A 12,814-nucleotide genomic window follows, 5' to 3' on the forward strand; every position below is an offset into this window, starting at 1 on the left:
CTGCGTTTCAAATGCCTACTACCTTCTGAAGACACTAGCCAATGAGTTAAGCAAAAAAGTCATACCAACATGACTTTAAAGACAACTTAATTTGACAATAATTTTGTTGATATTATTTTATGCACCTTAGAGAGAGCTAACATGCCCAAAAAAATGAAATTTCCTGTATTGGGAAAATATTAAGCTAAAGATGGTACCTGGTAAGGTTTGGAGCCTTATTTTTAAATAAAAAATTTCCCAAAATTGTGACATACTCATATTCCTGGAATTCAAGGAGAAAAGTATGTTTCAATTAAACAACTGTTACAATTCATACTAAACCAATATTTGGAATCACAATTGCTTAATTCAGATGCTGAGAGAAAGCTAGCATCATATTATGTACTCAGTCTTGGTTCCTAGAGTCACAGAATATTCTGAATAAGATATATAAAGTAAGAATACTATAGAAAGATGGTGTTTTAGAAGTCTTGATGTTTATGAAGTTAGTACAGCTTGGTATTTATGAGGCAGGACATCTATTGCTCCTCATTCAGTGTGATGCTTTAGATTTATTATTTTGTTACTAACTCTAAACCTGGTGATTATTCCTTGTTTTAAATTGTACTGTTACTTATGCATAGCATATTTCCTGTTCTGAAGTTTTAATAATGATTTTTCTTTATATTATCTTGAAACTTGCTCAAGTCCATTTAATCAACACAGATTTTACTCGTCTATATTTGAGAAGTGAAGCCTTTCATTAGTATGCTTTAATTTCACTTTCTCCAAAAGACAGATAAAGTTTATACAAGAACCTGAAACTATTTTTCTCACCAGATTTTTTCCTTGTTGTATCTTGGTCTTGTCTAGTGAATGCCAGTATGATTGTAGAAAAGTTCATTATTATTAGATGATGTTTCACCGTTATTGTAAAATCAACAAATAAAAACCCCACAAAGTAAAATTCTGTGATTTTCTTAAAGTTTGGAACTCAAACTGAGCTTAAAGGAAGTTTCTATGAATTCAACTTTAGGAATAGTCTCAAAGAAAATAAACTAGACTTTTATTGTTGATTAATTTTAAGTGAGGCATGCTATTTCTTCTGTAAGGTTTGTATTGTAAAATTACTAAAATCTTACTAAAAATGTAGAACAGACTTTTCAAATAGAACCTCTGTTATTTAAAACTTGGATTACATTTTCAAATCTAGAAGCCTAATATTAGATTCCTAAACTCATAAACAGGTGGCTCCTACACAGAAAAATGTGCAGTATGAAAGTCCCTGAGTAGCAGCTGTTCCCGTTGGTTTACCTGGAAGTTGCTGATATTCACCATCTCTGAAGATAAATTCATTATTTAGATGCTGTGTTAGGGTTGAAAGGCTTAGTCTGGGGCTAAATTTCAGATGTCTTTAAGGAAAAAAAAAAGTTTCCTTATACCTGAAATACAAAACTTGTACTACAATAAAGCTCTTTCAAATTTTAAAGTGTTAATATTGCATAGTTTTAGGATGCTGCGTTTTTAAAAAAAAAACCTCCCCATTTACATTCAGTTATTAAAACAAATTTTCCTACTTGTAGCTGTGACATAGCCCAGAAGAAATTCATAGTTAACACAGTAATTCCTATCCCTGAGAATAATTGTCCTTGTAGTTAATTCCAAGATGCCCTTTTTAGAAACTGCATGGATGTGGACTGTAATGGCTTGCTGTGTCTTCTCTCGGGAGACTCCTGAGTATTATTCTGTAATATTTCAATAGTATTTTAGCAGTTCTTGAACTTTCACACTTTCGTACTGCTTCCATGCACCAGCTATTTCTGGTGTTATCCTGTGAAAAGAGGCTTAGGATGGACAGCAGAAAAAAGCCTTTTCATTTTACAAACACCTTGAATTTAAAAATAAAGAAACAAATGTGACAAATTACAGTAATTTAAGATCAAGGAATTTAAATCATGTATGAAGGGCAAGGAAGATAACTGAAGATCCTGTCCAGCTAGGCGTGTACTTGTACTCTGTAACAAGCTTCCCGTGTCTGTGTTGTTACCGTGCTAAATCCTTTGTCCTACACAACCTGCTGAAGCTTTGGCTCCATCAAGGAATCACAGAATGGTTGAAGCTGGAAGGGACCTGTGGAGGTCATCTGGTCTAACACCCCTGCTCAAGCAGGGCCACTTAGACACGGTTGTGCAGGACCATGTCCAGGCAGCCTCTGAGTATCTCCAGAGGTGGAGACTCCACAGGAGTCCACAGGGCAACCTGTGCCAGTGCTTTCTTACCCTTGCAGTAAAAAAAGTTACCTGACGTTCAGAGGGAACCTCCTGTGTTCCAGTTTGTGCCCGTTGCCTCTTGTCCTGTCACTGGACACCACTGAGAAGAGCCTGACTCGTCTGCTTTACACCCTCCCTTCAGGTATTTATATGGTTCAAGAGATTGCCCTCTTCCACAGCATTATCACTGTTGAGTGATCATTATATCACAACATTAAGACTGTCTGTCTCACAGCCTTCAGCAAAGCTATCACCAAAAGGAGGAGCCAGCCTCTGGTGAGGGTGAGTGCTTTACACTTCCCTTTATCCTTTGGCTGAGGGAAAGGAATGAAACAGACTGTCCTTGATGGCAAAGTAGGTGTGATAAAGGGCCATCCTGACACAGGAGGTGGGCACCGCAGGGGCAAGAACATCCACCAACAACCTCTTGTGCTTTGGTCTGCATGACGTCCAGGTACTTTGCTGAGAGAACGCAGCAAGCAGCGCAGTGTGGTTTTGCTCCATTAGGCTAAGGGGCACAGTTGTACTAAAGCAGCACTGTACAAGTTCTCCTAACCAAAACTGCAGTAAAACTACTGGCAGTCCAAATACATCCTGATGACCTCTCCTGTTAATTGTGAGGCTGTTTACAACTTCATTATTAGAAAATAATTATGAGATTTTTTAGCTTTTAATAAGTACAAAATAGTTTATTACAAAATAATAGTTGTGGAAATGCAGTACCACCACCATCCTTTCATTTAATCTGTTTTTTGCCCTGAGGTGAGATTGCATAATAGAAGTAGCAATGTATGGCAGAATATTAGTTTATTCACAGGTCTGGAAGGCCAAGTGATCGTGCAGCTGCCTAACCCTGCGGACAGAACAAGAAAACCCAGCAGATCCACTCCTGTTTGTTCAGCTGAACCCAGTAAGTCAAGGACAAACAGATTCCCCAACACAAATAACAACATATTGTGGGGAAGCTGACGATTTGAGGACAAAACTGAATGCGATTTCACAGATTACCAGGCATCTTGGATATCTGTAATAGTCTGTAATCCATCAGCCTTTAGCCACTGACTGAATTGTACATTAGGGAAAAACTAAGAATCTGAGGTCTTACTTTTTCAGCCTTTTTAAACTGTAAGCAGGTGAGAAGTGAGCAAGAGCGATGCAAACATGGGGATTTTTTCAAAATCATTGGGCTGTACAGCTTTCTGCCCATACCCAGCTCATTGTGCTAAATTTCACTTGAGATCTATGCAGGGACAGGCAATGCTTGTATTGTCCAGACAAACATAATGTGATATCCAAATCCCAAAGCTTAATTTTCATCTGATTCGCAAGGTCCACTGATTAAAGCTGGCAAAGGATTATAACTCTCATTTTGTGAAAACATCATCTGCAGATGTTTGAGGGCAGGCTGGACTTGTGCTTTATTTGTAGGTAGAATCACTAGATGGAGCCAGAGTCATCTCTGCGGGAACGAATTTTACAACCTGGACTATCCTGGATACCTCAGAATTTCCTTCTTCATAAAGATCTCAGTTCAGTTTCCAAGCACAGAATTTCAGCTGCGTGCATGTATAGCTGGAAGATCACTGCATTGCTAAATTAATAGTGCAGTTTTAGCGCAATTATAATTTTTGTGCAAATTGCATGTGGTTGTAATTTAATCATGGGTTTACATCAAGTGTAGCTGACCAAAGGCTTTAGATTCTTACAGATTGCAGGTCATTATTAGAAAAGAAAAAGAAATATAAAGCGTACTTACTTTCTAGTTTCAAGGTAATATTCAGCTGGGAAAAGAACAACTGGCAGTGAACTGAACTCAGTTGGCCCTGATTTAGAAAAGAGGCAAAGTGACTTTCTGTTGTGCTTAAACCCCAGCCGACGGACAGTGGACAGGCCTTCTCTGTACACTTTAGAAGCAGGGCAGGGGCCTATTCACTGTAATGACCTGACCTGTCATACTTTGATCTAAGGATCTCTCCATTACCTGGTGCTCCACATACCCCCTGTACTGTTTACTGACACCTGGATGGTACCTTGTGGGCTTCAGGAAGGCACATGGTGAATTGGAGGGTCTTTGTGTAGCCCAGAAGCAAGCAGCTGACAGAAGAGACCAACCTCTGTCCTCAGGTATAACAGAAGCTAATGGCACCCACAGCAAGAAACCTCCCTCCCAAGATCTCCTTCACCATCCCAGCCTGACCAGCAGTCATCAACGCCAGCAAGAAGCCATCCTCCTGTGCATCGTAAAATGTCCCATCACAGCTGAAGGCCCTGTCAGCCTTGCCAATGCCTACACACAGTTTCTGGGATAGAGCATGACAGCAGAAGAGAACAGAGAACAGAAACTATGTCTGCTAGATCAGGGACCTTGGCACTGTTAGTGGTACACCAGGAGGCAGAGTCAGCAGGTGGACTAGTAAATGTAGGTGAGGTCATGTCCATGGCATACATGTTCTGGGGGCGGATGGAGCCAAAGCCAGTCATGGACAGAGGAACAGGTAGAGCGATTAGAGCTAAAAGCCAATGGTTGGGCTGCATGTGTGGCTACCACCTTGTCCTGGGGTTGTGTCAGGGTGGGTGCTTCACCTCCTACTCCCCTTTACTTGCCAAGGGAGGTGTGAGTTTGGGAGGGTTAGTAGTGTTTCATGCAGCCTTTTGTCAAGGACATGACAGGACCAAAAACATCCTGCACCCAGCTTGCTGTCCCCATGGAGAAGGAGAAAGTAGCTAGACTTCTCTCACTGACCACTTTGGCTTGGTCTTTTTTAAATAAATAATTTATTAGAGAAAAAAAAAATGTGATCTAACTGGGAGCATTTCAAAGCACAGGAAACTATTGTTAAAGAAAAGAGGAAGAAAATGCTTGTTCAGTTCCCTCTCTGTCCAGGTCTCTGGTGCCTCTGAGGGCTGTTCATTGGTAAGGGCTGTGTTAAGCCTATCCAACAAGAATAATTAGCGACTCCCTTTTTTTCCTTCCTTGAAAGATCCAAAACACCAGAAGCACACACAGACACAGGTACACTTACACTTTTTTTCCTCCTACAGCTGCCCCTACTTTCATGAAATGGTCAACAAAACATGGCAGAGCTAAGAGGAAAGCGTGAAGAGTTAGTACTGCGTGGACATCCATAAACACATGCACACAGAGAAGTATTTAATTACACAACTCCTGTTAATAGCCTAGATAGGCATAGCTAAGTTAGTGCTGGAGGGCCACGGCTCCTTCAGCCTGTCTGAATTATGTGTACGGATTGTTGCAAGACTCTATGAAGTAAATCAAGGGTATTATTTAAGAAGGAAAAGCACCATGCAAACACAGAAAGCACAACCAGAATGATGATTTCCACAAGTGTTCAGCAGGATAAGGCCTGACCTGCAAAACAACAGGGAATCAGACACATGAACGTTGTTTACAATCGCCAACATATTTTCTCTGTAAACCTACCTAAATCTGAGTTACAAAACTTTAACTCTTACAACATGCGGTTGTTCTTATGCTCTTGCATGTGTATACGATTTGGTGTGGGTTTGAAAAAAAATCTAACCCTCTTATAGAACAGTTGGTGAGGCAATACAAATCCCAACACAGCCCATCCTACTGCCCCAAGAAGCGACCAGACTTGGAATGTTACAACAGAAGTGCTAATCCTGTAGGCACTCTCCGGGAGCACAGGAAATTCCACCAGTGATTTCAGGCTACAAGGTAATGGCAAATGGCTAAGGAAGGAGACAATCAACACATACTCAAGACTGGGATTTCCAGATTGTACGTTAGTAATATACCAAACCAGGTCAGAAAGTCTGTTCTGCAGCAAGCTGCTATTCAGGAACTTTTCTTTTTTCCTCCTGCTGAGACATAGTTTTCCTAATTCTGTTTATTCCTGAGTAATTCTGACACAGAAGCAAAGTCCTGCAAAACAGTTGTAACTGAGCTGGTAGGACTAAGCTATACTGTAGGAAAATTAGACGAACAGCAGATTTGTATTTTGTAAAAGCTATGATTTTTATGGTTGATGGAGGTTTTGGGAAAGCTGTTCTGCAGCATCTCTTCAGATAAGACCTACAATCACGAAACGGTTTGGCAGTCAACCAGAATGGAGCACACTCAAAGAAAAGACAGAAGTACACCTGGAGTGTTGCTCCTTGCTAATATGCATGGCAGATGCCTGTTTCACCGTTTACCCTTTGGCAGCCAGCTATGATGTCAGATAAAGCTGTACCTGATGAAGCAATTTCACTTCCTCTTACTTTGACACTTTCGAATGCTTCCACACCCAGAAAACAACCTCAGAAAAACTGCTTGCCAGTATTTTCCTCACCTAAGAGATTTTTCTTTTAAAAACTTCTAAAAAAATACTGAAAGCACTGAAGAATTATGAAAATCACCTTGTTCTTTGCTGCGTTGTTGCTACTGGATCTCTTTGCTTGCTGCCATCCGCAATATCCATTGCCTGACATAGAAGATGCAAAGTTCATTGAAGACTGTGTGAGAGCTCACAACACATTTCGATCGAAAGTGAATCCACCAGCCAGCAATATGTTGCGTATGGTAAGGGAATGTTTCTGATCTGTTTGAAAATTAATATAGATTGTGGTGCTGATTTAGCCCATCTAATTCTTCATTTGCTTGTGCTTTTCTTTCCCTTTCTGTCAGCGATTTCTATACTACATATGTTAGCTCCTTTTAGGAAACAGAAAAGGCTTTGATTTTCACAGTATTGTTGAATTTTAATAATTTGAAGGGAATTCCTTGTTTAGGTACAGATTACTACCTAAACTTCAGCCAGAGCAAAGGGCTGTATTGCAAAAATTAGTGTTCAGTTCTCAGTATTTCATTTACCTCTTTCTAAGAGAGATAGGGATCTGTTTTGTTACTCCAGGTTTCATACAGGGATGCTGTCTGATACCAAAAAGTTCCTGAGTAGGCAATTTGCACAACAGGATTTCTTGGAAAATCTATCATCTCCTCTTGTTTCTTACAGCCTAGAACATGCGTGGAAGAAAGGGATTTGTCAGGACATCCATTTAGATACCTAGTTTTCATTTGCTGTAGCAGGGTTTGACAAGTAGGGATACTAATATCTGCAGATCTTCCTATAAATACAATGGATATAAGAACAGGCTATGGATAGGTCTCAGCTTGTTCAGTGGAAAAATAAGGAGAAAGGTAGATAGATAGCTGGGGGAGGTAACTCCAGTCAGTTAGAGTCATTACTCTGAGCTGTTCAGCAGTGCTGCATAGCTTGAAAGGAAGTGAAATGCATAGCTGCATACACAATAGGAATCATTTCTATGAATGCAAGTTCATAGTAAAAGAGTAAAATTCAGAGTATTCATTATTTTAATTTCTTGCCATTTTATAAAACAATGTTTAATCTAAAATGCTAGTGAACAAGAGCAAACTTAGCTACTCAGAGCAAAGGTTTAGTGAGCCTGGAATAACAGCAGGACAAATATATAGAGACCTCTTGAATCAAAGTGGTTGTACTGTATTTAAAAGCTCTTGATGGATTTTTCTTGCATGATTTTTTTTTCACCCTTTTGCTCATGCAAGTTTTTATTGTCCCTAGCATCGTGTAGCAAAGAGCTCCATAGCCTAACCACAAGCTGTGTGAAGGTATCTCCTTGCATTTGATTTGGACCTGTGAATTCCTAGCTTAGTTTGGTAGTCTCTGGTCTTTGTATTGGAAGGAGCACATAATTATTGCTTATTTATCTACTTCACACAAGATGTCCAGCTGTCTCTGATCAAAGCTGCAGAGCACTGTTGCTTTATGAAAGCAATGGCCATCCTCCTCCATGTTCTCTCTGTCCTTTCCACTTCTAGTGTCCTCTTCTTAAGGTGGGGTGCTGTGTTGCACACAGCATTTAACAGGACTTCTACGGCTGTGTAATTCTATATCTGGTTTTATTCTCTATTCCATCTCAAGGAATTTCTCACACTTTACTTGCTTTTTAGACTATGACTAAACATTGATTTATGATTGGTAATAGCCATCTCCAAACCTGTCATCATGAACACAAAGCCAAAACTGGTTGGTTGGTTTGTTTTTTTCTTACATGCCTTAACATCTCCCTGTACTGAATTTTAGCTGCCATTTTATTGCCTGGTCATTCAGTGGCATAAAATCTTTCTGCAAGTCTCCCAGACTGGTTTCACCCAGGATTGCAGAGATGAGTGAGCCTTTTATTTGCTTTGGCCACATGCTGAGGAGGAAGAAGAACAAAGAGGCAGAAGGTGCTGGGGAAAGGAGCAGCTGTGACTTCTCCTTTCTGTCCTGGGCAGCAGAACAGAATTCCTATCTGACCTAGTGATAATTGCAAAGTGCAAATCCCTGGAAAGCCGACAGCTCCTAGGCACAAAGTCCCTCAAGCCCCTCCACATCTGGGGGTTTCACCTAGTTTCCTCCTCTCAGGTGTAGCAGCATAAAGACTGCCATCCAGCTGTATTTTAACAAGTCAGATACCACAGGACAGTGGATAGATACTACTTGTCCTGCAATACCTAAGGGAGGAAGCGGAAAAAAAAATTGCTATGGGACTAGAAATGTCAAGTCAGAGAAAGAAACTGAATGCAGGGATGGAAAACAGAGGCGTAAAGAATCCTTACAAGTTTCTGTTTTAAAATGTTTGAATGCAGTGAAGTCACTGCAGTGTGGGTTATTTTATGGTTTTTTCCTTTGTCTACAGTCCTGGGATGCTGCTTTAGCAAAGACTGCCAAAGCGTGGGCGAAGAAGTGCAAGTTTAAGCACAATACCTACCTTAAAATTCCAGGGAAGATGCATCCCACCTTTACTCCTGTTGGAGAAAACATCTGGACTGGCACAGCCACCATCTTCTCTGTCGATACAGCTCTCCGTGACTGGTTTAACGAAGTCAGCAGCTATGATTTCAACACCAATAGCTGTACTGGCATGTGTGGTCACTACACCCAGGTGAGTCTTACGTGCCCAGCAGTTTATAATGTAATCATTTCGCAGAAAATCCAAGTACGGGCTTGAAACAGACTGCTTTGGGACAGCAATTACAGCAGGGGTTTTCACCCCCAGTTCATTGCTGCATGAGATTGGAAATAAATATTCCAAGCTCCAGGGATGTCTGAGTTCTATTTCCAGTAATGGTAGAAAGAGATTATCCCCTGACAATTTCAAGCTTCCAGGGGAGTCAGGTAATAGATGCAAATCCATCTATCAGTCAGCATTTGTCTCAGCTGCCCTTTGGGTTGTCACTGTTGCTCCTTTGTCAGCTGTTTCAAGCTTCCACAAGAACCTTCCCTTCTCCTTCCTCCCTTGATGCTGTTGCTTTGTCAGGCTTTGAACAGGTGCATTACATATTTCCCTTTGCCCTTCAGGTCGTTTGGGCAGAGAGTTACAAAGTTGGCTGCGCAGTTCACTTCTGCAATAGAGTTGAAAATTTTCCAGGGCTCTTCAGAGCAGCACATTTTGTTTGTGACTATGGGCCAGCGTAAGTTAACTATGGCATTTGTGGGGGGGGTTTATTTATTTTTCAAATATCCTATGACTGACATGGTATCAGGTGCCAACAATGATGGGAGCAGTTGTAGCAAATTTCAGAAGAAGTTGTGTCCACATGTCACTGGTCATGGTCACAAATGGGAAACTTCCCCCAGCCATTGAGAGCAGAAGCTGCTGGACATAGCCAGAGCTGCAGAAAATCCCTTTCTAAAAAAGCGGGTGAGCTGATCATAGCTGCGAGCACTCGCCATAACCAAGATGGTGGAATAAAATCTGTTTTGACTTTAGTCTCTGTAGGAAAACTAGGAAAGGTGCAAGCTTTCCACATGAGAAAGACTACATCTTTCTATGGCCCCACCTGAACTTCAAACAAGACAGTTTTATTGAAGAATCAAAGGGAGCATAGTCCTCTAGTTTATCTCATACCTTGCAATTTCTGGACTTGCCTTTTATAGGTTTGTTTTTTAAAATACAGATGGGTAATGAGGGACTAGAGGCAGATTCTCATATACTTACACCAAATAATACAGTATTGCTTGAGAGATCTCATTAATTTCAAGTGTTGAGGGTCACCAGGTAGTTGCTCCCCATGTCAGTGAGAGCTTTGATCTGATCTAAAAGGAATTTCAAACAATTGCAATGATCAGGTTTTTTTGATAAAGGGATTCCCTCCGCCCCATAATATCTTTTCATGATAAATTATTTAAGAGTCTGATGAAACCGTAAAGTATTTAAGGTGTTTTTCAAATGCCTGAGCTAAAAAAATACTGTTCTTCTGCTCTTCAGGGGGAATTACCCAAGAAAACCATACAAAGCAGGAAGACCATGCAATGGATGCAGTAATGAGAAGTGTGTAGACAAGCTCTGTGGTAAGAACCAAAGTGATCAACTAAGAAAATTGCATAGAAATAGAAGTGGCATAATTATCAGTGGAAATACCGCAATGAGTCAGTTTGTACTAAGTACACAGAGGGTCTATAGCCCACCACATAGCAACAGTATCAAACCCTGGTAAGAATAGTACAAGGAGGAATTAATTGAAATACTTTGCTGTTGAAGGCTCTTGGAGGTAGAAGCCAGAGTTTCTGATGAAGTATCAGTCAGCCTCCTTTCTGCCCGTTATCTGATCAGGAAGTCAAATCTAAAACCTTAGCCCCAACAAGTATTTCCTGTCTGGTTCTTCTTTCCTATAGAAACAGTATACTTAACTGCTGCTTTCTTGCTTGTTTAGTATGTCCTATCACATTTTCCAGACAACTATAGTTCTGAACCAATAAGACTATACTGAAAAGCACATTTATTTCTAACTTACACAATTTTCTGAACTACAGCAGTGGGAGCTTGTTTTTCCAAAGCAGTTTGCATCTGTGGACCTTTGTCTTTACACCTAGTTCCAAATTAGTCAGAAATAGTGTTGTAAATAAACAGAAATTAAAGGACATGAAGCAATGTCTTAGATAAAATACTAATTTTATACAGAGATTTAATGGAGATAGTCTGTACTAGCCAGGCTCTAGATAGCTTCAGCTGTAGAAATAATTGAGCATTTGGTAGTCTCATTTTCTTCTGTGATATCCTGGCTGACTCATCTTGAAGTCTCAGACAGATGCATCACAGAAAAACTAGAAACATCTCAAAGACTAGGGGGAGGGAGAGGAGGAAGAGAGTTTTTAAAAATCAAGTGCTAGATCATACAACTTGTTTTACCATATCCTCCTATAGGGCAAATCAGCAGTTCTAATAGAATGCACATAGGCAATCCTGTAAATGCATCAAAGCTCTTAGTAAAGGTGTACTACTTTGATAAATGTAGTAGCTATGTTTGTCTGTCTGAAACTACTTAAATTTGGTTTGTGTATCAATTTAAAAAAAAAATCCATGTTTTTTTATGTGCTATTCCCTCCTCCCCATGACACAAATTCTTCCTAATACATCTGTTTCCTTTCTGCTTCTTTCGATTCCATAAAAACTATGAGCCCCGCACCAGTTGGGAATGTACTCTTGCTGGCCTGCTTCCCCCTTGCAGGATGTTTTAGGCACTGACTGGCATCATCGGTGCAATCAGCCAGGCATGAGCAACAGCTTGCTTCTTTACATTAAGAATCACCACTGAATAATACTGACATTTATTTCCTCTTCTGATCTCTTTACAGAAAATACAGAACGTGAGAAGCTGATAAGTATGTATCAAATTGTTCTTAATCGCTTTCTTCTAGATGTGGCAAAGTCTGATGGATCAACACCTGTTTTCTCACTGTTTTTTAGATTATGCCTACTGGCATCCAGACTGGGATACACAGCCCCAGCCACCGCGGCCCCATCCCCCCAGGCCTTCCACGCCGTCATACATCCCACCTGCTGAGCACCCGCGTCCCTGGTGTGACCAATACTGTCTTAGTGTTGCAATTTTAAGGCCACTGTTCTTGGTACTGAGTGTTGGTGCTGTTCTTTTATTACAAGAGCGGTTTCCTCACGCATTTTTTTATGCATAATAATCAGTTAAGGTACTGATGGTGATCCTACTGCTGTATTACTCTCAGAGAGTTGCACACATTTAAAAAACCACTTGGCCAGCTCTCCATTATCCTCATAATGTTTATCCAGCATAGAAAAAGCTTCTTCCTCACTCAAGGCAAGGTATAAGTGGCTGTGCACAAAGTAAGTATAATTTATTGGCAGTAGCTGCAACACATTTCTATGTCTGTGTGAGGCTCGTAGCTCTGGCTTGGGGTAGATTGCTAGAGGGACTATGCAGACTATATATTACTATATATGCTAGCAAGCATCCTGGAATCCTGGGGCACCACAAAGACATGTCTGAAGCAGCACTCTGTATCCAAAAGAAGCAATAGCTCATCTTCATTAACCTTTAATTATACCAGACATTGTTTTCCCCAGATAATGGAGATTCAACTATATGTATTACTTTTTATGAACAGAAGGAGTAAAGCGTGTCCTTTACTATTTTTTTCTTTCTGTTTTCTCCCCCATCCTGCTGGGGAAGGGGGAGTGAGTGGGCAGCGGCTGTGTGGGAGCTTGGTTGCTGGCAGGGGTCACCCCATCACGTTACTCTGCTCTAACAAGAGGTCTGT

At 40.6% G+C, this 12,814-nt stretch overlaps 1 protein-coding gene across 1 annotated transcript; it reads left to right on the top strand.

Moving 5' to 3' along the window:
• The first annotated feature begins 6,507 nt into the window (after positions 1–6,507).
• Positions 6,508–12,686, top strand: LOC102050636 (glioma pathogenesis-related protein 1-like). Its single transcript, XM_027808520.2, has 6 exons — positions 6,508–6,795; positions 8,937–9,182; positions 9,599–9,711; positions 10,509–10,591; positions 11,876–11,902; positions 11,988–12,686. The coding sequence occupies exons 1-6, from the start codon at positions 6,622–6,624 to the stop codon at positions 12,212–12,214; spliced, it is 870 nt and encodes a 289-aa protein (XP_027664321.2). The 5' UTR covers positions 6,508–6,621; the 3' UTR covers positions 12,215–12,686.
• The last annotated feature ends 128 nt before the right edge of the window (positions 12,687–12,814 follow it).

The sequence above is a fragment of the Falco cherrug genome, chromosome 5, assembly GCF_023634085.1.
Source record: "Falco cherrug isolate bFalChe1 chromosome 5, bFalChe1.pri, whole genome shotgun sequence".
NCBI classification, from domain to species: domain Eukaryota; kingdom Metazoa; phylum Chordata; class Aves; order Falconiformes; family Falconidae; genus Falco; species Falco cherrug.